General features: G+C 39.8%; 1 protein-coding gene across 4 annotated transcripts in view; it reads right to left on the reverse strand.

Moving 5' to 3' along the window:
- DIAPH2 (diaphanous related formin 2) overlaps window positions 1–23,453 on the reverse strand; it is a 786,157-nt gene that overhangs the window by 544,940 nt on the left and 217,764 nt on the right. For all 4 annotated transcript variants that reach the window (XM_038747818.1, XM_038747822.1, XM_038747820.1 and 1 more), the window contains 2 exons: window positions 21,875–22,162; window positions 19,745–19,859 (listed from right to left, as the gene is read on the reverse strand). In XM_038747818.1, coding sequence (XP_038603746.1) covers window positions 19,745–19,859; window positions 21,875–22,162 — 403 coding nt within the window. The remainder of the gene's footprint in view (window positions 1–19,744; window positions 19,860–21,874; window positions 22,163–23,453) is intronic.

Genomic DNA, 23,453 nt, shown 5'->3' on the forward strand with positions numbered 1-23,453 from the left:
TGATAAGGAGTTTCTGTTTGGTTTGAATATTCACTCATTCAGTCTATTTATTGCGTGATTACTGTGCGCAGAGCTCTGTACTAAACACTTGGGAGAGTAAAATACAACAATAAATAGACACATTCCCTGACTGACAAGAAGGAAAATACTTGGTTCTTTCAAAAAAATACATTAAAGTCAGAAATCATGTCAGAAATGATGCTGTTTCGTTTTTTTTTTTTTTTAAAAAAGGCTGCATTTTTCCTTCTGGAGTTAAGCTGGTCTGTAATGTATTCAGAACTAGAACAATCCCAGTAGTTAAGACTATTATATACTAATTACTACCTTTACTGATCAACAGTACACATAATTAATTTCTTCAAAGAACCACTATCATTCCTAACTGGCAAAATATACAACCTAAATTACGACAGCCAAAATTTCAGGGGATCCTTTGGGGGAAAATGCATTAGCTTTCTTTGTAAAGAAATGAACATCAAACCCAATGACTAAAGTCTGATAAAAAATAATCCCAGTCCTATCTAACATTACATCTAAACTAAAAACTGAACTAGTCAATGCTTGTTTGCTCAGTCAGAAAAAAACCCCAACTCAACATCTTGTCCTTTCATATTTGTGCTATTCACTGAACTCTCTTGAATACTGAAATATGAAAAGCATGACATTTAATAAAATCAAAATGATCAATATTGCTAACTGAAATGTTAAAATTTGCTGTGGGATGTAAGAACAAAGTACCCCTAATAAGTTTGCTTGCAAAGGAAGAATTTTCACACATGGGTTAATGATTTCATTATATATGCATACATTCATATTAGGGAAGAAGCATGGCCTAGTAGAAAGAGCACAGGCCCAGGAATCAGAGGTTCTTCGTACTTATCACTACTCTGCCACTTACAATAATAACAATTATGCTATTTGTTAAGCCCTTACTTTGTGCCAAGCACTGTTCTAAGGCGCAGGGGTAGATAACAGTGGGCTAAACTGTGAGCCCACTGTTGGGTAGGGACTGTCTCTATATGTTGCCAACTTGTATTTCCCAAGCGCTTAGTACAGTGCTCTGCACACAGTAAGCGCTCAATAAATACGATTGATTGATTGATGGATGGACTGATGGATTGATTGATTGATTGATAAGCAGGTAATCAGGTTATCCCATGTGGAGCTCACAGTCTTATCCCCCATTTTACAGATGAGGTAACAGGCATGGAGAATAATAATAATAATAATAATAATAATAATAATAATAATAATAATGGCATTTGTTAAGCACTTACTATGTGCAGAGCACTGTTCTAAGCGCTGGAGGGGATACAAGGTGATCAAGTTGTCCTACGTAGGGCTCACAGTCTTAATCCCCACTTTACAGATGAGGTAACTGAGGCTCAGAGAAGTTAAGTGGCTTGCCCAAGGTCACACAGCAGACAAGTGACAGGATTAGAACCCACATCCTCTGACTCCCAAGCCCGTGCTCTTTCCACTAAACCGTGCTGCTTCTCACTGCTGTGACTTTGGGTAAGTCACTTCACTTCTCTATGCCTCACTTACCTCATCTGTAAAATGGGGATTAAATCTTACCCCTTCCTCCTAAGATCGAGAGCCCTGTGTGGCACACAGTAAGCACTTAGAATAATAATAATAATAATAATAATAATAATAATAATAATAATAATAATAATAATAATACATTTGACCAAGGCACCTGCTCCACATGTGACTAGATGCATGCTCTTATTAGAGCTCTTTTTTGTTTATTGGACACCTTTGCAACTCAAGGATCACAAGTGTGATGGCCCAGAAATGTTCTGGATACGATAAGGTAAAATCTCACATGCTGCGCACATAAAATAAGGTGCCGTAAGAGGTATGTGGTTACATTCATTCATTCATTCAATCGTATTTATTGAGCGCTTACTGTGTGCAGAGCACTGTACTAAGCACTTGGAAAGTACAATTCGGCAACAGATAGCGACAGTCCCTACCCAACAACGAGTTACACTGAGAGACTGCAGACAAAAACATACAATAATTAGAAATGGGAAGACTCAGAGTAAAACCTTAAGATCACAACACCAGGAGGAAGAAGGAAAAACAGTCCAGGAACTTTGGAAAGAAAATGCAACTCCATGCAAGGAGTTTTTACCAGCTGTCTACCTGCTGCAGTTTCTTCATTTTCTAATGCACATATAATTTAATCTCATCATCACTAGCCTACACCAAAAAGACAATCTCTGTCTCTTCTCTCTCTTCCATTTTCCCTCACACTTAGATGTTTAATTAGTATGCACAGTTATTAAACATAGCTTATAGTTCGGGAAAGTTGGCTCAAAAATGGTTTTCAGCTGTTTTCCTATACTGGAAATAATTCAGCCTTCAATCTCCTTATTTTATTATTTAGAAAATGGAATTTCATCTCTAAGGATATCTTTTGAGAAACCACCTAATAATAATAATAATGGCATTTGTTAAGCGCTTACTATGTGATAAGCACTGTTCTAAGCGCTGGGGGGATACAAGGTGATCAGGTTTTTTTTTAATGGCATTTGTTAAGCGCTTACTATGTGCAAAGCACTGTTCTAAGCGCTGAGGGGGGATACAAGGTGATCAGGTTGTCCCACGTGGGGCTCACAGTCTTCATCCCCATTTGACAGATGAGGGAACTGAGGCTCCGAGAAGTGAAGTGACTTGCCCAAGGTCACACAGCAGACATGTGGTGGAGCTGGGAATCGAACCCATGACCCCTGACTCCAAAGCCTGGGCTCTTGCCACTGAGCCACGCTGCTTCTCACACGGGGCTCACAGTCTTAATCCCCATTTGCCAGATGAGGGAACTGAGGCTCAGAGAAGTTAAGTGACTTGCCCAAGGTCACACAGCAGACATGTGGCAGAGCAGGGATTAGAACCCATGACCTCTGACTCTCAAGCCCGGGCTCTTTCCACTGAGCCATGAGCCAATGCAGGTTTCTCTGGAGGGGGCGGTGGATTCAGTAGCTCCCAGCCGGGGGAGAATCCACAAATTCTGAGCTGAGATTAATGGGATATTAGTGAATCATTAAAGCAGCTGTCCAGAGTGCATGGGCGAGTGCTAGCAAGTCGTTAATTTATAAAAGGGGACTGTCGACACATTGTTAATGAAGTGAGGCCAGGGGGCTAGGAGGAGAACCGCAAAGGATCGGTTTTGATGAAGTCTCAGTCAGATGATGATTCCAGGAGAAGGGGGTGGTCCACAGTGTCGAAGTCAACTGAGAGGTCCAGGAGAACTAGGATGGAGTAGAGGTCATTGCACTCCTCACCCTGGGCTTCAAGGCTGTCCATCACCTCGTCCCCCCTCCTACCTCACCTCCCTTCTCTCCTTCTACTGCCCAGCCCGCACCCTCCGCTCCTCCGCCGCTAATCGCCTCACCGTTAGGCCTCGTTCTCCCCTGTCTCGCCATCGACCCCTGGCCTGGAATGCCCTCCCTCTGCCCATCCGCCAAGCTAGCTCTCTTCCTCCCTTCAAGGCCCTGCTGAGAGCTCACCTCCTCCGGGAGGCCTTCCCAGACTGAGCCCCTTCCTTCCTCTCCCCCTCGTCCCCCTCTCCATCCCCCCATCTTACCTCCTTCCCTTCCCCACAGCACCTGTATATATGTATATATGGTTGTACACATTTATTACTCTATTTATTTATTTTACTTGTACATATCTATCCTATTTATTTTATTTTGTTGGTATGTTCGGTTTTGTTCTCTGTCTCCCCCTTTTAGACTGTGAGCCCACTGTTGGGTAGGGACTGTCTCTATGTGTTGCCAGTTTGTACTTCCCAAGCGCTTAGTACAGTGCTCTGCACATAGTCAGCGCTCAATAAATACGATTGATGATGATGATGATTGCACCTGGTAAGGAGGTGGTCACTGGTCACCTTTGCTAGGGCAGTTTTCAGAGAATGAAGGGGGCAGAAACCAGACTGGAACTCCCAATTCCCCCCAAATAGATCGCAGCTCTCCCACTATTCGAAGTACCCCTGAAAGACTATCACTCCCAAAATGCCTTTCCCAATGAATTCCCAGTATCCCAAATGCCATCTCTAGTACTAAAGTACTTATTTAACACTCATCTTCATGACTTACATAGGAGACTTTTCAATTATATTAGGAATTATTTAAAATAGTAAGAATAATTGTGGTATTTGTGAAGTGCTTATTATATGCCAGGCACTGTACTAAGCACTGGGGTGGATACAAGCAAACTGGGTTGGACACAGTCCTTGTCCCAAGTGGGGCTCACATTTTACAGATGAGGTAACTGAGGCACAGAGAGATGAAGTAACATGCTGAAGGTCACATAGCATATAAGTGGCAGAGCCAGGATTATTAATTAATTCATTCTTTCAATTGTATTGAGCGCTTAGTGCGTGCAGAGCACTGTACTAAGCACTTGGAAAGTACAATTCGGCAACAGAGACAATCCCTATCCAACAACGGACTCACAATCTAGAAGGGGGAGACAACAAAACAAAACAAGTTGACAGGATTAGAACGCATGACCTTCTGTTTCCCAGGCCCGTGCTCTATCCACATTTATTTATTTACTGTTTATATATAAGTACTGTACCATAGTCATTCATTCATTCAATTGTATTTATTGAGCGTTTACAATGTCCAGAGCACTGTACTAAGCGCTTGGGAAGTCCAAGTTGGCAACATATAGAGACGGTCCCTACCCAACAGCGGGCTCACAGTCTAGAAGGAGGAGACAGACAACAAAACATATTAACAAAATAGAATGAATAGGATAAATATATACAAGATAAATAGAGTAATAAATATGTACAAACATATATACATATATGCATCTCCCTTTAGAGTATAAGCCCTCATGGACAGGGAATCTGTCACTTTCTGGTTTAATATTTCCTAACCACTTTAAACAGTGCATAGTAGTTAGTGGGTGCCCACTAAATTATCCTAGTTATATCTCTATCTGTAATGACAGTTACTTTTACCTTGGAGTTTTGACTCTTAGCACATATTCCAATTAAAGGAGATTTCTGATGATATATTGGCTATTACTAAGAAAAATAACGAGCAGAGTCTGGCCTTATCATCAAACTCATTTCCCAAGAAGTGGCATTATTGTCAGAATGAAACCACCTTGTTAATTTCTGTCAACATTTTACTGACAAAAATGCCCTAATAGAATCCTTGACCTTCACTGATGTGTTTAAATATATCAACAGCAAATCATTAAGTATCAGACAATCATTTTTGAAAGTGTACAGTACTGATTTTGACATTTACAAGGTCATTTCTGAAAAGAGAAAATGGATCAAGGATATTTTACCGTGCCAGAAAATCACTATTGTTGCATTTATTATGTTCTATTCAATTAAACCGTAATAAGGTGGGATAATAATTCCCACTTTCACACTTAGTACCAATAACTGGGGGGTCAAATTACAAATTTTAACAATGGAATAATTACCATCATATCTGGCTTCGAATCAGTTGAGAAAATGGGATTTTGTTCTCACTGAATTTATTTCCAATTTTCACCACCTAAAAAGGTAGTGACTGAATTTTACCATCATTTAAATCCCAGGAAAGGGTTTACGTGCATCACCAATCATAGCTTGTTACAGACCTAGATCTAAAAAGGAAGAGGCCTATCTAAAATACTTCCTACATCTATCAAATTAACTGTACTAGAGAGATCACCAAGAAAATTTTATACAAACATCCATTAAAAAGAATGATTTGCTAGAAGACATTATGGCCTTTCAGTCTACTACTAAAAGGTATAGCAGAAAATATTTTGCTAAATCTCAGGTAAACTCTAAGACAATTTCAAATTGATTGTCTTCTAGACTGTGAGCCGGCTTCTAGACTGTGAGCCCGCTGTTGGGTAGGGACTGTCTCTATGTGTTGCCGACTTGTACTTCCCAAGCGCTTAGTACAGTGCTCTGCACACAGTAAGCGCTCAATAAATACGATTGATTGATTTAAGGGCAAGGTTCTCTGAGGTTGGAAAAGAGGACTTCGGCTCAAAGTCTAAGTTGGAGGGAAAACAGATACTTAAATGCATTTCAAGTATCTGTAAAAAATGCCTTTTTACAGAACTCGGGTCCCCTGGCGTCCGGGTTCTTTCTTCTCTGCCACAGTCTGGTGGGGATATCAAAACCCTCCACACTTTCCATGCCCTTCCTCTTCCCGCAACCATCAATGACATAAAACATTCCCAGGCATCCCCCGACCTAGATGTAGCTGAATAACCCCAATCAATCAATCAATCAATAACCCCAGTCCCAGCGCCCAGGCCCAGGCTCAGAGCCCAGAGGTGATGGGAATGATAATCAATCAATCGTATTTATTGAGCGCTTACTGTGTGATAAGTCCCATCACTCCCCCAGAATTTGGAATCCTGGATGGGCAGAACAATGGGATAAATGGGAAACCTGTGGTTCCCTGTCCTTAAAAAGGCCACCGGGTTAGCTGGAGGGATTTCCTGGGAACAAGGAGCATTGAGTACTTTTCCTTTTTGACTTCCAGTATATTCAATCTGATTTCATGATAAGGAAATCTTGTTACATCCAAGAGCTTTTGTCTTTTATTCATACAAAATTCCCCTAAGATGCTAAATGCCTGGAGATCCTAAATCAAAAATGAAATTAACATTTACATTAATGTCTGTCTCCCCCTCTAAACTGTAAGCTCATTGTGGGCACGGAATGTGCCTTCCAACTATGTTTTACTGTGCTCCCTCAATCACTCATCATCATCATCATCATCAATCGCATTTATTGAGCGCTTACTATGCGCAGAGCACTGTACTAAGCGCTTGGGAAGTACAAATTGGCAACATATAGAGACAGTCCCTACCCAACAGTGGGCTCACAGTCTAAAAGGGGGAGTGGTCTCAATACAGTGCTCTTGTCTCTATTTGTTGCCGAACTGTACTTTCCAAATGCTTGGTACAGTGCTCTGCACAAAATAAGCACTCAATAAATACGACTGAATGAACAGTAAGCACTCATTCATTAATTCGTTCAATTGTATTTATTGAGCGCTTACTGTGTGCAGGCCACTGATGATGAAGAAAAGATACTAGGTAAAATTTGGATGAGTCAGGATGTCAAATGAGAGCCTTCTACTGAAAAGACCGGAGGCTTAATGGAATCTCTATTCAATTTTCAGATATACTTCCTAAACCCTGCCCAAGAAATTCTTTAATTTAATGAACAAAGACTTCTTGGCTTCAGATTAGCAAATATCTTCAAATGCTATCAAAAAACAGCCATCAGAATGTCAGCAAAATAGGCTGTAATAACAATAATAACGATAGTAATAATAACTGTGGTATTCGTTAAGCGCTTACTATGCCGAACACTGAACTAAGGTAGATACCAGACCATCCGGTCCCACATGGGGCTCACGGTCTAAGCGGAGGGAGAAAAGGTAATGAATCCCCATTCTTTAAGTGAGGGAACTGAGGCACAGAGAAGTTAAGTGATTCCCAAAGTCACACAGCAGGTAAGTGGAGGATCTGGGATGAGAACCCAAGTCTTGTTACTCCCAGGCCCAGGCTCTTTCCATTAAGCCACGCTGCTTTCCTACCTCTCTAGATGTAATTCTCTGTAACACTTTTGCAAATCAAGTTACAATAATGGTGCTATACTACCACCCTGTCAAACTGAAGTGAAAAAGCAGAAAATCACACTTGAATATGCATCAGTGTCCTGGATTCAGTTGAAAGATTGTTAACCCAATGTAAATTCTTCTTAACTAGCGGATTCAGCGCTAAATCTACTCTGAGGCAAGTAGATAAAGAAATTTAGAACAGCAGTCCCTTTAATAAATTGTTCACAATCCCTGGGATTAATTGCTTAGACGAGCATGGAAAACTAAGGGATAAAAAATTTGGAGGCTTTTTTTTTGTCTTTCTGAAGACCAGAGATATAGTGATTAAAACTCAAACATAAAATTAATTGCATAAGTAGGTGTCATTCAAAACACTCCCAGGTGAGGCTTTTGAAAGGCAAGATAACTAAAAATAATCACTTTTAGGATTCAAAAGTATTTATAGATTTTTCCCTTTAAAAATGGAGATATAGCTATTCAGAAATAGATAATTTGCTAGAGTATTCTACCAACCAATTATTTATATTAATTGAGATGCAGCATGGCTTACTGGAAGGAGCACAGGCTTGGGAGTCAGAGGTTGTGGGTTCAAATCCCGGCTCCGCCCCTTGTCAGCTGTGTGACTTCGGGCAAGTCGCTTAACTTCTCTGTGCCTTGGTTACCTCATCTGTAAAATGGGGATGAAGACTGAGAGCCCCACATGGGACAACCTAATTACCTTGTCTCTATCCTAGCACTTAGAACAGTGCTTGGCACATAGTAAGCGCTTAACAAATATCAACATTATTATTATTAATAATAATTATTATTATTATTATTATGAACATGAACATTTACTTTGTGCAGAACATTATACTAAGCATTTGCAGAGTACAATACAAAAGAGTTAGTAGAAATGTTCCCTGCTCACAACAGAATGGGTCTTGTTCCTTGGTTTAGGGTTCAGCAGAACTCTTTTGGTGTTTCTCAGGAAGATACGGAATGAAAAAATATCTTTCTTAAATCTCAGTCTGAGATGAAATGAAAATGAAACTGTCTCTTCACAGTGAAACTGCTCACTGCATTCATCTCTTGTATGCAGTATAATGCCACCTCAGAGAGATTCAAAAAAGATACTTCAAAGGTCTAGGTTCACTTGACCAAAGAGTTAAACATCTGGAGAAACAGGAGGGGAAAGTGGAGAGGGAGGGTCTTTCTTCCCACTTAAATTTAAGAGCTTCCCAATTCCCAGTTGTTCAGAGGAACAAAAAAAAGATATGATTGGAGAATGAGACCCTCCAAAAACATCAAAGCCATTTCCTATAATATTGAGTCACCTCTGTAAACAATTGAAGGAAGACTTACTAATTCTTAAAGTGATTCTAAAACAGTGTCTTCACAGTTTGACAGGAGAATTGATTTCCTTTGACATATGAGGGAAGATATAGCCTAATGGATAGAGCATGGGACTGGGGTCAGAAGGACCTGGATTCATTTTAAAACGGGGCTCAAGACTGTAAGCCCCATGTGGGACATGGTCTGCATCTACCCAAATTATCCTGTATCTACCCCAGCACTTAGTATAGTGCCTGATGCATAGTAAGTGCATAAGAAATACCATTAAGAATAAAAACAACCAAAAAAACCTTTGCAGTCCTGCTTGCAGCATCACTGTGATACAAGCGATTAACTATAGAAAAGACGCTACAGTGATGATGACAAATGAATGCTATGGAAACATTCTATAATGTGAAATCAACAGACCTCACAGAATGCTCAGACCTGAGGAAGGCTCGGCAATCTAGCGGGTCAAATCTCTTACCTCCAGACAAGGGAAATGTTTACACCATTCACGGCTCAGAGAATAACCTCAGTGAAGGAGAACCATAACATCTCCTGGTAGCTTAGTATTGTTTTTAACTACCCTGACAACTGATAAGTTCTTCCCTATAAATTTCTTAATTGAACAATTAAATTCACGGGAGCAATTTAAGCTTAATTCCTCCCGTTCATTTTTCTGTCCAAATGAAGAACTGGGCAGTAAAATGTCCTTGTGAAATTGAAGACAATAATTATCAACACTTGTCTTTTTTTTTTTCAAGTTAAACAATTGAATTTCTCCAAACTCCGCCCCCCCCCCCAACCCCAACCCATCCAACCTTTCCTTTTTAATAACACTCTTCTTTGGATCGTCCTCAGAATCTCCGGATCCTTTTTAAAGCACCTGCATTCTTCATACAGTCATTCTGTTCATCACTCAGGGACATTCTCCAGAGATCAAGATACATCCCTGATTTTAAAGGCTATGAAAAAGGCCTCCTATGATGCTTTTCTTGCCTACATTTAAACACCAAAGACGTTATTCTCCTCGGAATACATTGCATTGGAATGAAAATCAAATGGGACCAGCTGGGGCTTATACATGATTACAGAATTTGCCTGAAAACTATGATACAAGGATACTTGAATCCATGGCTTTTGGGCACTAACACTTTACAACATGAAGGTTAGAAAAAAGTTTATGAGCAGCTTACAGGGATTCAATCTGTTGCAAAGTAAAGTCTAAGAGAGTGGTAATAGTGGCAATATTATTATTGTTCACGGAACAATAGTCACCAAATTACATCTATAAATTACCAGCTTGTGTTTTCATTGTACAATATTAGGTGTCACTAAGCGGTTACTTCTGTCGCTCTACACTAAACAATTACAGCCAAACTCCTGTCATTCTACGTTATAAACTCTCACATACTCAGGTACAGTACATTGCTCGCTTATTGCCCAAAGCACATTATCAATTCACCCTTATCACTTCAGGAGAGGTGCAGACACAGTAGCACACTAGAAACCATTTTTCATCAAATATCCAACAACTAAAGCAGATATCATCATCATTTTAAGAAACCTCAGCCCCTTCTAGCATTAGCAGAAATGACCTTAAAGTGACCTCCAAATCACTGACCTTGCTTCTTAACAAAAGAGGAAATCTCAACCCAGGTGTTTTAGTTTACTAGGGCACTGAATAGTCCCGTAAGGAAAGGGACAAGTTATATTCCGAACATTAGGGGCTCTACTTCTCATCATAACATCTTATTTGGTCTATTTTCTGCATCGGAAAAAAACAAAAATAAAGTGTTAAGGCAAAAACAGAATCTGAAAGCATTAAAAATAATGGCATACAATGCATGACCTTTCCAATCTTCCACATTTTAGGACTCAAAAGATTAATGATCATAATATTGGCAGAATGCCATACTTTAACCCAATTATTTGTTTGTGTTCATAGGAAATATTGTCAGAGTGAACTATTTTAATGCAATCTATTCGTACATAGTGACGTTCATACATCTATTCGTGATTATTTATACATGATGCTGTACAGGATTTTTCTAGAGATTAAATTACAGACTTTCTGAAATGTCCCTGAAGTATATTTAAAGATTGCAAAAAACGATTCTAAGGGAAAATAATCTTACATTAATTTTGGGAAAAATAGGGATTTGCATTGGAATGTATTATACCAACATAGGCCTCTAACCATAGATAGAAAAACAAAACCAGATTTAAGAACTTATTTTGGATTATTAAATTATATATTCTAAATTATTGATTTATATAATAATAATGGCATTTATTAAGCACTTACTATGTGTAAAGCACTGTTCTAAGTGCTTGAGAGAATACAAGGTGATCAGGTTGTCCCCTGGGGTGCTCACAGTCTTAATCTCCATTTTACAGATGATGGAACTGAGGCACAGAGAAGTAAAATGACTTGCCCAATGTCACACAGCTGACAATTGGCAGAGCCAGGATTTGAACCCATGAACTCTGACTCCAAAGCCCGTGCTCTTTCCACTGAGCCACGCTGCTTCTCAATCAATCAATCACATTTATTGAGCGCTTACTATGTGCAGAGCACTGTACTAAGTGCTTGGGAAGTACAAATTGGCAACATATAGAGACAGTTCCTACCCAACAGTGGGCTCACAGTCTAAAAGGGGGAGACAGAGAACAAAACCAAACATACTAACAAAATAAAATAGGATAGATATGTACAAGTAAAATACATCAATAAATATTTATTTATTTAAATAAATATTTATATATATATAAATGAATATATATAAATATAAATATTTATATAAATAAATCTCCATATCAATGGCTGCCCCTCTAGACTATAAGCTTGTTGTGAGCTGGGAAAGTATCTGCTAACTCTTGCAATGTACTCTCCCAAGTGTTTAGTACAGTCCTCTGCACTCTGTAAGCACTCAATAAATACCACTGACTGACTGATTATTTTGGCCAGTCCTCCCTCGCAAGCAGGAGGACTCATTCTAACCTGCCCTACTATGAAAAGAAAACACGACTGGAACAAAGAACCTTGGCTTTATCCTAGGAAAAACTAGTTTTCAAATGGAGGCAGGGCCAGAAAAGGAACACCCTGCAAATACGAATTAATCTCTCCAACTATCCAACCTATTTTCACCAAAGCAAAAACTTAAAACCACAACTGGCTTATCCATTCATTCAGTTGTATTAAATAAGTGCTTACTGTGTGCAGAGCACTGTACTAAGCTCTTGGGAGAGTACAGTACAACAACAGACAAAATCCCTGCCCACAGTGAGCTTACAGTCTAGAGGGCTTACATCTGGCTTCTAGAAGCTAGCCATCTAGATTTTTTCAGAACCAAAAAATATTTAAAATGTGGAAACCATTATAGAAATGACATATTAACATCATCATCAATCGTATTTATTGAACGCTTACTATGTGCAGAGCACTGTACTAAGCGCTTGGGAAGTATAAATTGGCAACATATAGAGACAGTCCCTACCCAACAGTGGGCTTAAGACATCATCCTCTATCCTTGAAGTTTTCCAGTCACCTCTCTGTGATCTCCAATATCATTCAAAGAGAAAGAAATGTTTTACACTGCCATAAAGGAGAGGCCCACGTCTGGTTTCATAAATTAAAATAAATAAATTCAATGTACTACATTCATAGAGAATGGATGGTAGGTGATGATCTATTTCAGGCCTGACTAGGGGATGTTCTCACCGATCAACATCTAGGGTTTGGGAAGACATTCTGATGTCCTCCGTAACAAATGAGGCCATATGACCTAATTTTATCTGAAAGCAAGTAACGTCACTATCCACACAAAAAAGCTAACTGGGATAGAATTATTATTTTGGAAAAAAAAAGAGTAGATATAACACATATCTGTGTCCCCATTAAAATGTGCTTTATTCTCCTTAAGTGCCTCCCCAAAATTACCTTAAGAAAAATTTGAAAAGGTGAAGGTGGGGAGAAAGTCAGGTACATATGGAAATTCTGATTCCACACTTGTTCCACTAATCCTACATGGTCTCAACCTGTTTTCATGGAGGAGAGGTGTTTCTTATAAAGATGGTGATGTGTAACTACGACAGAAACAGCACATGCTGTTCCCGCTCTTCACATGAAAGAGTCCCGAAACCCTCTTGTTGGGTTCCTTGGTGCATTAAGAACGTGCATTTAGGAAACATCCATATTGTGCCATTACGATGACAAATTATTTGTTAGGACACTAAGTCTCTTGGGACACTTTCCTCGCAGAACCACCCTGCCCGTGCTACTACAGCTAGAATCGCCATCTCGTTATTTGCACCCCAATCCACAGGAGAAGTCATATCACCAAGACAGTTAGAGATGGATTAGACCGCTCTATTCTCTTTGCCTTTTCATTATTCCTCTAAGGATGCCAGCCTTTCATCTGAATATGTGGGGGATCATCAAACAAGGACGGCAATCTCTGAGGAAGGTGGCTGAAAATACCTGAAGCTTGCGACAGAAAAATACTGCCACAGAAATAACCTCTTAAATTAATTCAGGCTTTCTGTAGTGCAAAAATGTTGGGGTTTTTTTCTGCAACACCATTTCACAAAGGCATCTTTTAAATACATCTTAAAAGGAGTAGTATCCCAATTTCACCTTGCAATGTCTTACATCACAAGTCAGGTGAAATTATATTAATGTCTTACATTTATTCCATTGATTTCTATTAGCGGCTTTAAAGCAAGAAAAGGCTGGCAACTTTCACGAGTGCTCTCTTTACTCTTCCTAAGGCCCCAAGAGAACCCTAGAAATTCTAATTAGTATTAGCAGTTATTACCTACACATTTTATTATTATTTCAAATGTAGTTAATATGAAGAGTCATTACTGTAATTCTGGTATAATATAACCATTATCTGTGATTACTAAGGATTTTTTTAAGTAATCATGACTGTGTCGTTCTAGCTTCATTGATCACATTTTTGTCCAAAGTCATCGGTTTAAAATCAATTCAAAAGTAGCCATGAGCTAAAAACTACAAAGGGCTACTTCAGTGGTTTAGAGACGTATATTTTAATTAGTCTGGAAGGCACAAATATAATCAAAATTTTAACAAATAGACAGGTGCTTTTATGCTCACTAGTCAATCAGTAGTATTTACTGAGTGCTTACTATGTGCTGAGGATGATTCTCAGCGCTTGGGAGAGTAAAATATAACATTACCTGCCCACAGTGAACTTACAATCTAGAGGGTACTGCATCAATAATGCATCATTCATTCATTCAATCGTATTTATTGAGTGCTTACTGTGTGCAAAGCACAGTACTAAGTGCTTGAGAAGTACAACTTCTCTGTGCCTCAGTTACATCATCTGTAAAATGGGGATTAAAACTGTGAGCCCACTGTGGGACAACCTGACCGCCTTGTAACCACCCCCGTGCTTAGAACAGTGCTTTGCACATAGTAAGCACTTAATAAATGCCTGTATATATGTTTGTGCATATTTATTACTCTATTAATTTATTTTACTTGTACATATCTATTCTATTTATTTTATTTTGTTAGTATGTTTGGTTTTGTTCTCTGTCTCCCCCTTCTAGACTGTGAGCCCACTGTTGGGTAGGGACTGTCTCTATATGTTGCCAACCTGTACTTCCCAAGCACTTAGTACTGTTACTTAGCACACAGTAAGCGCTCAATAAATACGACTGATTGATTGATTGATTGATTATTATTATTACAAGTCGGTGGTTTATGGAGACGGTCCCTACCCAACAACAGGCTCACAGTCTAGAAGGGGGAGACAGACAACAAAACATGTATACAGGTGTCAAAATCGTCAGAACAAATAGAACTAAAGCTAGACGCACATCATTAACAAAATAAATACAATAGTAAATATGTACAAGTAAAATAAATAGAGTAATAAATCTGTACAAATATATATAAGTGCTGTGGGAAGGAGGTAGGGCAGGGGATGGGGAGGAGGAGAGGTTAAAGGGGGCTGAGTCTGGAAAGGCCTCCTGGAGGAGGTGAGCTCTAAGTAGGGCTTTGGGTGCAGATTTCATATTCAAATTAAATAATTCTAAATTAGAAGTCGTTTTAATGGAAATTATAAACTGCATATCTTCCCTCATTTTGCAACTTTGAATATTAAATGTCACAGTAGAAATAGTATTTATTAAGCACTTACAGTGGGAAGAGCACCATACTAAGCACTGGGAAATACTGTGCAGGGGGGACTTAGGACGTTGATCCTTCAGGGGGCTCACAATCTAAAAGGCTGTCACCGAAAAATGAGCCTGTGGCAGAGTCTGGATAAATTTTTACGCTCACCGAGGCGAAATCATAATCACTGTAGACTGTAGAGTCAATAGGAAGGCTAGACTTTAAGATTCTTGAGGGCAGGGATCATGTAATTCTACTGTATTCTCCCAAGTGCTTAGTACCATTCTTTGCACACAGTAGGCATTCAATAAATACTATCAATCGCATTTACTGAGCACTTACTGTGTGCAGAGCACTGTACTAAGCGCTTGGGAAAATAAAATATGTCAATATAACAGAGTTGGTAGGCACATCCCTACCCACAGTGAGAGTTAGTTTACAGTCTTGTAGAGGGGGAGACAGACATTAATATAAAGTATGCATAGGTATGTAAGTGTTGTGGGGCTGAGGGAGGTGTGAATAAAGGGAGCAAATCAAGCGCATGCATGAGTGGGAGAAGAGAATACTTCGGATTGAACTGCATTTGCCAAGATCTTGAAAGACTATATTCACTAGAATTCTATGGCATATTGGAATTTTCTGAGTGAAGATGGACCAGACAATCATGAGTCCAGGCAAATATTTTACATTCAGGAAAAAAAGGAGTTTTAGACTCTGAAGCTTTTGCAAAATGAGGTTAAGACTGGGGCTGTCGATCTGTATAACATCAAACCAGAACTAAAATAAACAATCTTTAATTTTGAGCTCTTTAGGAGGGTGTGAGATTGGAGCTAAAGCCAACCTCTAGTTCGCAGCTCTGTGAAGGCCCAAGTAAATGCAGCTAACCAAGTCCCCAGACTCCTGTGTGGCCTGGGGCAAGTCACTTTATTATGATTATTATGGTATTTGTTAAGCGCTTACTATGTGCCAAGCACTGTTCTAAGCGCTGGGGTAGATACAAGCTCATGAGGTTGTCCCACATGGGGCTCACAGGCTAAATCCCCATTTTACAGATGAGGTAACTGAGGCACAGAGAAGTTAAGTGACTTGCCCAAGGTCACATGGCAGATACGTGGCGGAGGCGGGATTCAAACCCACAACTTCTGACTCCCAAGCCCGGGCTCTTGCCACTAAGCCACACTGCTACTTTACTTCTGTGTGCTTCAGTTAACCCATCAGTGTGGCTCAGTGGAAAGAGCCCGGGCTTTGAAGTCAGAGGTCATGGGTTCAAATCCCGGCTCTGCCGATTGTCAGCTGTGTGATTTTGGGCAAGTCACTTCACTTCTCTGTGCCTCAGTTACCTCATCTGTAAAATGGGGATTAAGACTGTGAGGCCCCCATGGGACAACCTGATCACCTTGTAACCTCCCCAGCAGCTTAGAACAGTGCTTTGCACATAGTAAGCGCTTAATAAATGCCATTATTACTATTATTACTATTATTATTAAAATGGGTTTAGGACTCTAAGCCCCATGTGGGACACAGACTGTGTCCAACATGATTCATGAGTACCTATTCCAGCACTTAGGACAGGGCCTGTTACTGAGTGAATACTTAACATTCATTTATTCATTCACTCAATCAATCGTATTTATTGAGCGCTTACTGTGTGCAGAGCACTGTAATAAGCTCTTGGGAAGTACAAATGGGCAACATATAGAGATGGTCCCTACCCAACAACGGGCTCACAGTCTAGAAGGGGACAACAAAACAAGTAGACAGGTGTCAGTACCATCAGAATAAATAGAATTATAGCTATATACACATCATTAATAAAATACAGTAATAAATATGTACAAATATACACAAGTGCTGTGGTGAGGTGAAGGGGGTTTGATGGAGGGAGGTAGTGAGGGTGATGGGAAGGGGAGGAGGAGCAGAGAAAAAGGGGAGGCTCAGCCTGGGAAGGTCCCCTGGAGGAGGTGAGCTAACAAGTATCATAAAAAAATAAAAGGAAGGATCACCATACTTGACATTTCAATGAAATTATAAATTGGAAAGAATAGCCACAGAAAATACAAAAAGGAAGGCTTTCGATTTGATATCATCACCATCGATCGTATTGATTGAGCGCTTACTATGTGCAGAGCACTGTACTAAGCGCTTGGGAAGTACAAATTGGCAACATATAGAGACAGTCCCTACCCAACAGTGGGCTCACGGTCTAAAGGCACAGTTTAAAGGCACCGAAGTTTAAAGGTCCAGGCACCAAACATGATTGCCTGGATTACCAGAAACTGTTTGCCATGTCTTTGACCCTTTGGCTATACGGCTTTCTTGGGGGAAATGCCTCGAGAAAGGGTAGGGGCAAAAAACAACCCCAGGTTAGCTCTCCCTAGCTTCCATTTTACTCCAGAGAGGGATTCTATTTATTTTATTTTGTTAGTATGTTTGGTTTTGTTCTCCATCTCCCCCTTTTAGACTGTGAGCCCACAGCTGGGTAGGGACTGTCTCTATATGTTGCCAACTTGTACTTCCCAAGCGTTTAGTACAGTGCTCTGCACACAGTAAGCGCTCAATACGATTGATGATGATTAGGCAGAGAGAAACATATTACCACATGAAGCACACAACACAAGTACAAGAAGTCCTCTCCTAGCTCTCAATGATATTATTGAGTGCTTACTGTGTGCAGAGCCCTTTGCAGACCCTTGAAAGATTGGAATACAATAGAGTTGCTCCCAAGGAATTTAACACATAGTGGGAGGGATAGAAAAATCAATTAAGGTTTGGGGACAACTCAGTTCCGCCCCATAAAGCTTCCTCAGTCTTTGCAGGGAAGCCAGTCCCTTCTTCTAGAACTTGCCAGGAGCAATTCTGTGCTTCTGCTTCCTTTCCGGACAGAACTGTTGGAGCGGCACCCTTGGCTTCCCAGCCATGAGGAAGAACTGTGATCCTCGCCGCATCCCGCCCTTCCCACCCTGCCAATCAGTACCAGAGCGGAAAGGACACCAGCCGTAGCAGCAAGAGTCTCCACGAAATGAACCCTGTTGGAAATTCTGCGGCACTTACCGGAATTCTCGTCGGCGCCCCAAACTTCATTCATACATTCAATCCTATTTATTGAGTGCTTCCTGTGTGCACTGTACTAAGCACTTGGGAAAGTACACTATAACAATAAACTAGACACATTATCTGTCCACAGCGAGCTTACAGTCTAGAGGGGGAGACAGACACTAATAGAAATAAACAAAATAGCCTCAGTATCTCTCCTGAGTTTGTGTTTCCATTTTCTGAATTTGTCCTTCTCTTCTGTGTTATTTTTATTGTGTCCTCTGTTCTCATGTGTTTCTACACAACAGTCTAATTCACATTGCGGCTCTTCCAATTGTCAGCTGTGTGACTTTGGGCAAGTCACTCAACTTCTCTGTGCCTCAGTTTCCTCATCTATAAAATGGGGATGAAGATTGTGAGCCCCCCATGGGACAACCTGATCACCTTGTAACCTCCCCAGTGCTTAGAACTGTGCTTTGCACATAGTAAGTGCTTAATAAATGCCATTATTATTATTATTATTATTATTATTATTATTATTATTATTATTATTCCCAAATTCCCTACCATGGTGAAATAATAGGAAGGTGCGCTTCTAATTCAAAGGCAAGCACAGGGATAATTTATTCATCCATGTCCATTTTTTAGTCACTCTCTAGGAATTGAGTTTAAGTTTCAATGGTTACTTAGCAATAGCTGAAATATACTTTTTTTAAAGACACTATTCATCATCATCATCATCGTATTTATTGAGCGCTTACTGTGTGCAGAGCACTGTACTAAGCGCTTGGGAAGTACAAATTGCCAACATATAGAGACAGTCCCTGCCCAACAGTGGGCTCACAGTCTAAAAGGGGACAGTCTAAAAGGGGAAAAATTCACTATTGAATGATAGCATGAAGAAATTAGAGCAATGATGATTAATCCATGCTGATTTATCAATTTGAGAAGCTCGTAGTAGATTTGTTTTAAAAAAAAATTCAATATACATGTGTAATATATAAAATAACTTGAAGTATCTTCCCAGTATGAGAATGAAAAGAAATTGTTCTGGATAAATTAGCAAATCATGCTTCACACAACCCAGCTCTGGAAACTCCAACATACTGTAGGCAAATAGAGAGATCTACAATATATCCTTCAGACCCAAATTGCTCGGAAACACCAATATAATTCAAAATTATTTTTAAACCACAGGACATCAATCTTATTTCGAGCTCACTGAAAGCTTCATCACGGAATTGGTATTCTGTGTCTTGTTCCCTTGTATCAATTAACACATACCTCATATTCATTTTGCCTCACAAATCAGAATTCTACTTTATAGTGATGAAACTCAAAGAGCTAAAACTCACATTTAGAGACAAATAGGAAATCACATACTGAATTGAAAACCAAAAGATGGAAAATCATCAACCTTATTATGCCTGCATAGAGTGAATTTAATCATATTCTACATTCAGTGTGTCATGCCTAAATTTTATGACACATTTCTGTAATTTGCTAATTCAAAACTGTTTTCTGGAATTGTATTCTGAATGAGCCACATAGTGAAAAAGTACACTGTTTCACTTTCAGTGTATAAGAAAGCCAGAGATAATTAAACTTTCAGAAAGAAAAGCCAACTTACCTTTCATCTGGGTAGCAAAAGTGAGAGACAGTTTTGAGAACAGGTCTGTGCTTTCAAATTTTTCTTCATTGACTTTTAGCCAAAAACAATTCTCTGATATTTCCTGGGGTTCAACCTGGAATCGAAAAGAGATAAATTGTGAAAGAGCATGGGCCCGAGTGCCGGAGAACCCAGGTTTTCCCAGCTCTGCCAATTGCTTGCTGTGTGACCTCGGGCAAGCTTCTTAACTTCTCTGAGCCTCAGTTTCCTCACCTGTAATATGGGGATTAAATGCCTGTTGTCCTCTTATTTAGACTGTGAGCCCCATGCGGGCCAGGGACTCTGTTCAACTTAATTAACTTGTACCTACCCCAGCGCTCAGAACAGTATTTGGAATAAAATAAGCACTTAACAATTACCATAAAAAGTTTAATTTTCCATATAATTAGGTCATACATTTTTTTAAAAAACACATTTTAACCTTTAATTTCCAAATCCATATCCAACCAAGTTGAGAGTTCTATTTCTTTGTATCTTCATTAACTCAGTTTTAACCTTCCTATAAATATGTACTGACACCTAGTATCATTTTGCAGTTGATGACAAAACACTGACATTGTTCAGAGCAATTACGTGAGAAGATGAACAAAACATTTTTGTTGTACTCAACATGGATGAATGTCGAAGAGGCAGTAATAGTATTTGTTAAGCAGCCACTGGGACAGTGCTAATAACAATAATGATAATACTACTACTTCTAATAATAGATATTTGTTAAGAGCTTACTCTTTGCCAAGCACTCAACTAAGAGCTGGGGTAGATAAACTTTATGCAGATCAGACACAGTCCTTGTCAAAATCTAAGGTGGCGGGAAAACAGCTATTGAACCCACAATTTACAGGAAGTATTGAGAGTGTGGGAAATACAATCCAAGGGAGTGACAAATTCCAAAAGGGCTCTCATTTTAGTAGATAGCCCAAAATTAAGTCCAACGCTCTAATGGCAAAAATGAGTCTCTAAAAAGAGATCTAGGCTAATTAATGTCTACAAGGGAGAACAAGACACAACTGCAAAGATCAAGAAAGACAGGAGGAAGCAGAAGTCATCAAGACAAGAGGTAAAGAAATCATTGCATTATAGAAAAATCAAGTCCTTGTATGGAACAGAGACTATTCCCAATCTGACTGTATTTTACCTACCCCAGAATTGAGGATGGTGCACTTGGAAAATATCATAATTTTTGCTAGACGAACAGGTTACAGATGAACACCCCAAATACCTCAAGAGTACATATTCTCCCTTTTTTAATCATATTCACAATCTCTATGATATTGGACAACACTATATCACCAAGTTTGAAATCTTGCCGATTGAAGTCTTCTAGACTTTATTTATTTATTTTGCTTGTACCTATCTATTCTATTTATTTGATTTTGTTAGTATGTTTGGTTTTGTTCTCTGTCTCCCCTTCTAGACTGTGAGCCCACTGTTGGGTAGGGACTGTCTCTATATATTGCCAGCTTGTACTTCCCAAGTGCTTAGTACAGTGCTCTGCACACAGTAAGCGCTCAATAAATACGATTGATTGATTGATTGTGAGCCCGCTGTTGAGTAGGGACCGTCTCTATATGTTGCCAACTTGTACTTCCCAAGTGCTTAGTACAGTGCCCTGCACACAGTAAGTGCTCAATAAATATGATTGAATGAATGAATGAATGAATGAATGAATGGAAAGATTAGAATACAATAGAGTTGCTCCCAAGGAATTTAACACATAGTGGGAGGAATGAATGAATGAATGAATGGAGGAAGTGTTTTATTTAACAATATTCATTCATTCATTCAATCGTATTTATTGAGCGCTTACTGTGTGCAGAGCACTGTACTAAGCGCTTGGGAAGTACAAGTCGGCAACATAAACAGACGGTCCCCACCCAACAACGGGCTCACAGTCTAGATATGTGGGACTTTGGAACTATTTTGTAAAAATAAAAGGTCACAGAATAATATCACAGTGCTTCCAAGACACTCAAGAATATCTGATGAAATAGAAGAAGAGAAAGATCGTCATACATGCGTCCCACCCCACGTTAAAAAAATAACTCATAAGTAGTCCCAGGTGTACGGCTTAAAGGGCCGGAGGGTTGTTACCTTTGACCAGTTGATTCTCTTCATTGACACCGCAGGCGTATACTTTTTCTTCGGCTGCATTCCGTAAGGCAGGGGAGGCGAAAGTCCTGGAGGAGGAGGTATACCCCCAAGGGGTGGTGGAGGTGGAGGCCCCCCAAACGTTGGTAGTAGTGGGGGCGGTGGTGGTACCCCGGGCCCTGGCAAAGGAGGTGGAGGTGGAGGGATTCCTCCGGGCAGCGGAGGGGGTGGCGGGGGTGGAGGAGGCGGGGGTGGTGGAGGGATCGCTGATGCAGTCGAAAGCCCAGGACCCTGGAATAGAGAGTACTCCTTGAAACACATTCAGTATACAAGCTGAGGCTAGTTTTCAAGTGTTCAAAAATCCCATTTTCTGCTAAAGCATTTTTTGCACTTTACATAGCAACAACAACAAAAAAAAAGTCACAAAGAACTGACCGCAAGCTTCGTGCAGGCCTGAATCGTAGTAGTAGTAGTAAGTATTATTGATTAAGTGCTTACTAAGTGGACTAAGTGCTCGTGTGATCTTGGGCAAGTCACTTAACTTCTCTGGGCCTCAGTTACCTCATCTGTAAAATGGGGATTAAGACTGTGAGCCCCACGTGGGACAACCTGATCACCCTGTATCCTCCCCAGGACTCAGAACAGTGCTTTGCACATAGTAAGCACTTAACAAATGCAAAAAAAAAAAAAGGTGGGAATTAACCATGGGTGGGTGTAGGGACAGCATGGCCTAGTGGAAAGCTTGGTCCTGGGACTCAGAGGACCTGAGTTCTAATCCCAAATCTGCCACTTGTCTGCTCTGTGACCTTGGACAAGTCACTTAACTTCTCTGTGCCTCACTTACCTCATCTAGAAAATGGGACTTAAGACATTATGGTTAAACTGGATTGTGTGACATTTTAGTCATTGCAATTGTCTCATTTACTCAACTAAATAATCTATACAACTCAAAGCCCAAACTCCAAATGATAACAGTAATGTATACACCCAACTCTGATCAGTTTTCTTAAAGGTGACTTGTGCAGTTGCTACTTTTTTTGATAATCCTTAGACCATCTTCAAACTGGAACTGTTGAAAAGAGTCATTGCAGGGGTTACTACCTGCTATTCCAGTTTTGTTTTAAGGGTCTTTTGTTGCCTAAACATTAACTGGTCTTTTCAACTCCCTCCTAACCAGTCATTTCCGGGAAGCAAGATTAAAAACTCAAAACAAAAGTCTTGCCAAGGAAGGCTGAAGGTAATAGAAATGGCCTAACTGATTTACAACACAATATTGCAATCCTAAAATATTCAGCTTGCATTTATGATTAAATAAATGTAGCTAACTTTGTTGCACTTTTGGAAAGAATATACCACAACCTTGTACGAGTCACATGATTTGTGAAACATATGAAAACCATGAAATACTCCTGCATGAAAAATAGATGTTCATGAATGGAACCTGGGAAAAATTAATTTCACAGGCTAAGAAGAGAAAAAGCTGTGCAAAGTTTTTGTTATGATTACTGCCTTTGCAGCTAGCCCTACAGGTTATTTGGAGACTTTGGGGATTGAACTGGAGTGTTTCTAGGACAAAAGTAAG

The sequence above is a fragment of the Tachyglossus aculeatus genome, chromosome 6 (genome assembly GCF_015852505.1).
Source record: "Tachyglossus aculeatus isolate mTacAcu1 chromosome 6, mTacAcu1.pri, whole genome shotgun sequence".
Classification (NCBI taxonomy): domain Eukaryota; kingdom Metazoa; phylum Chordata; class Mammalia; order Monotremata; family Tachyglossidae; genus Tachyglossus; species Tachyglossus aculeatus.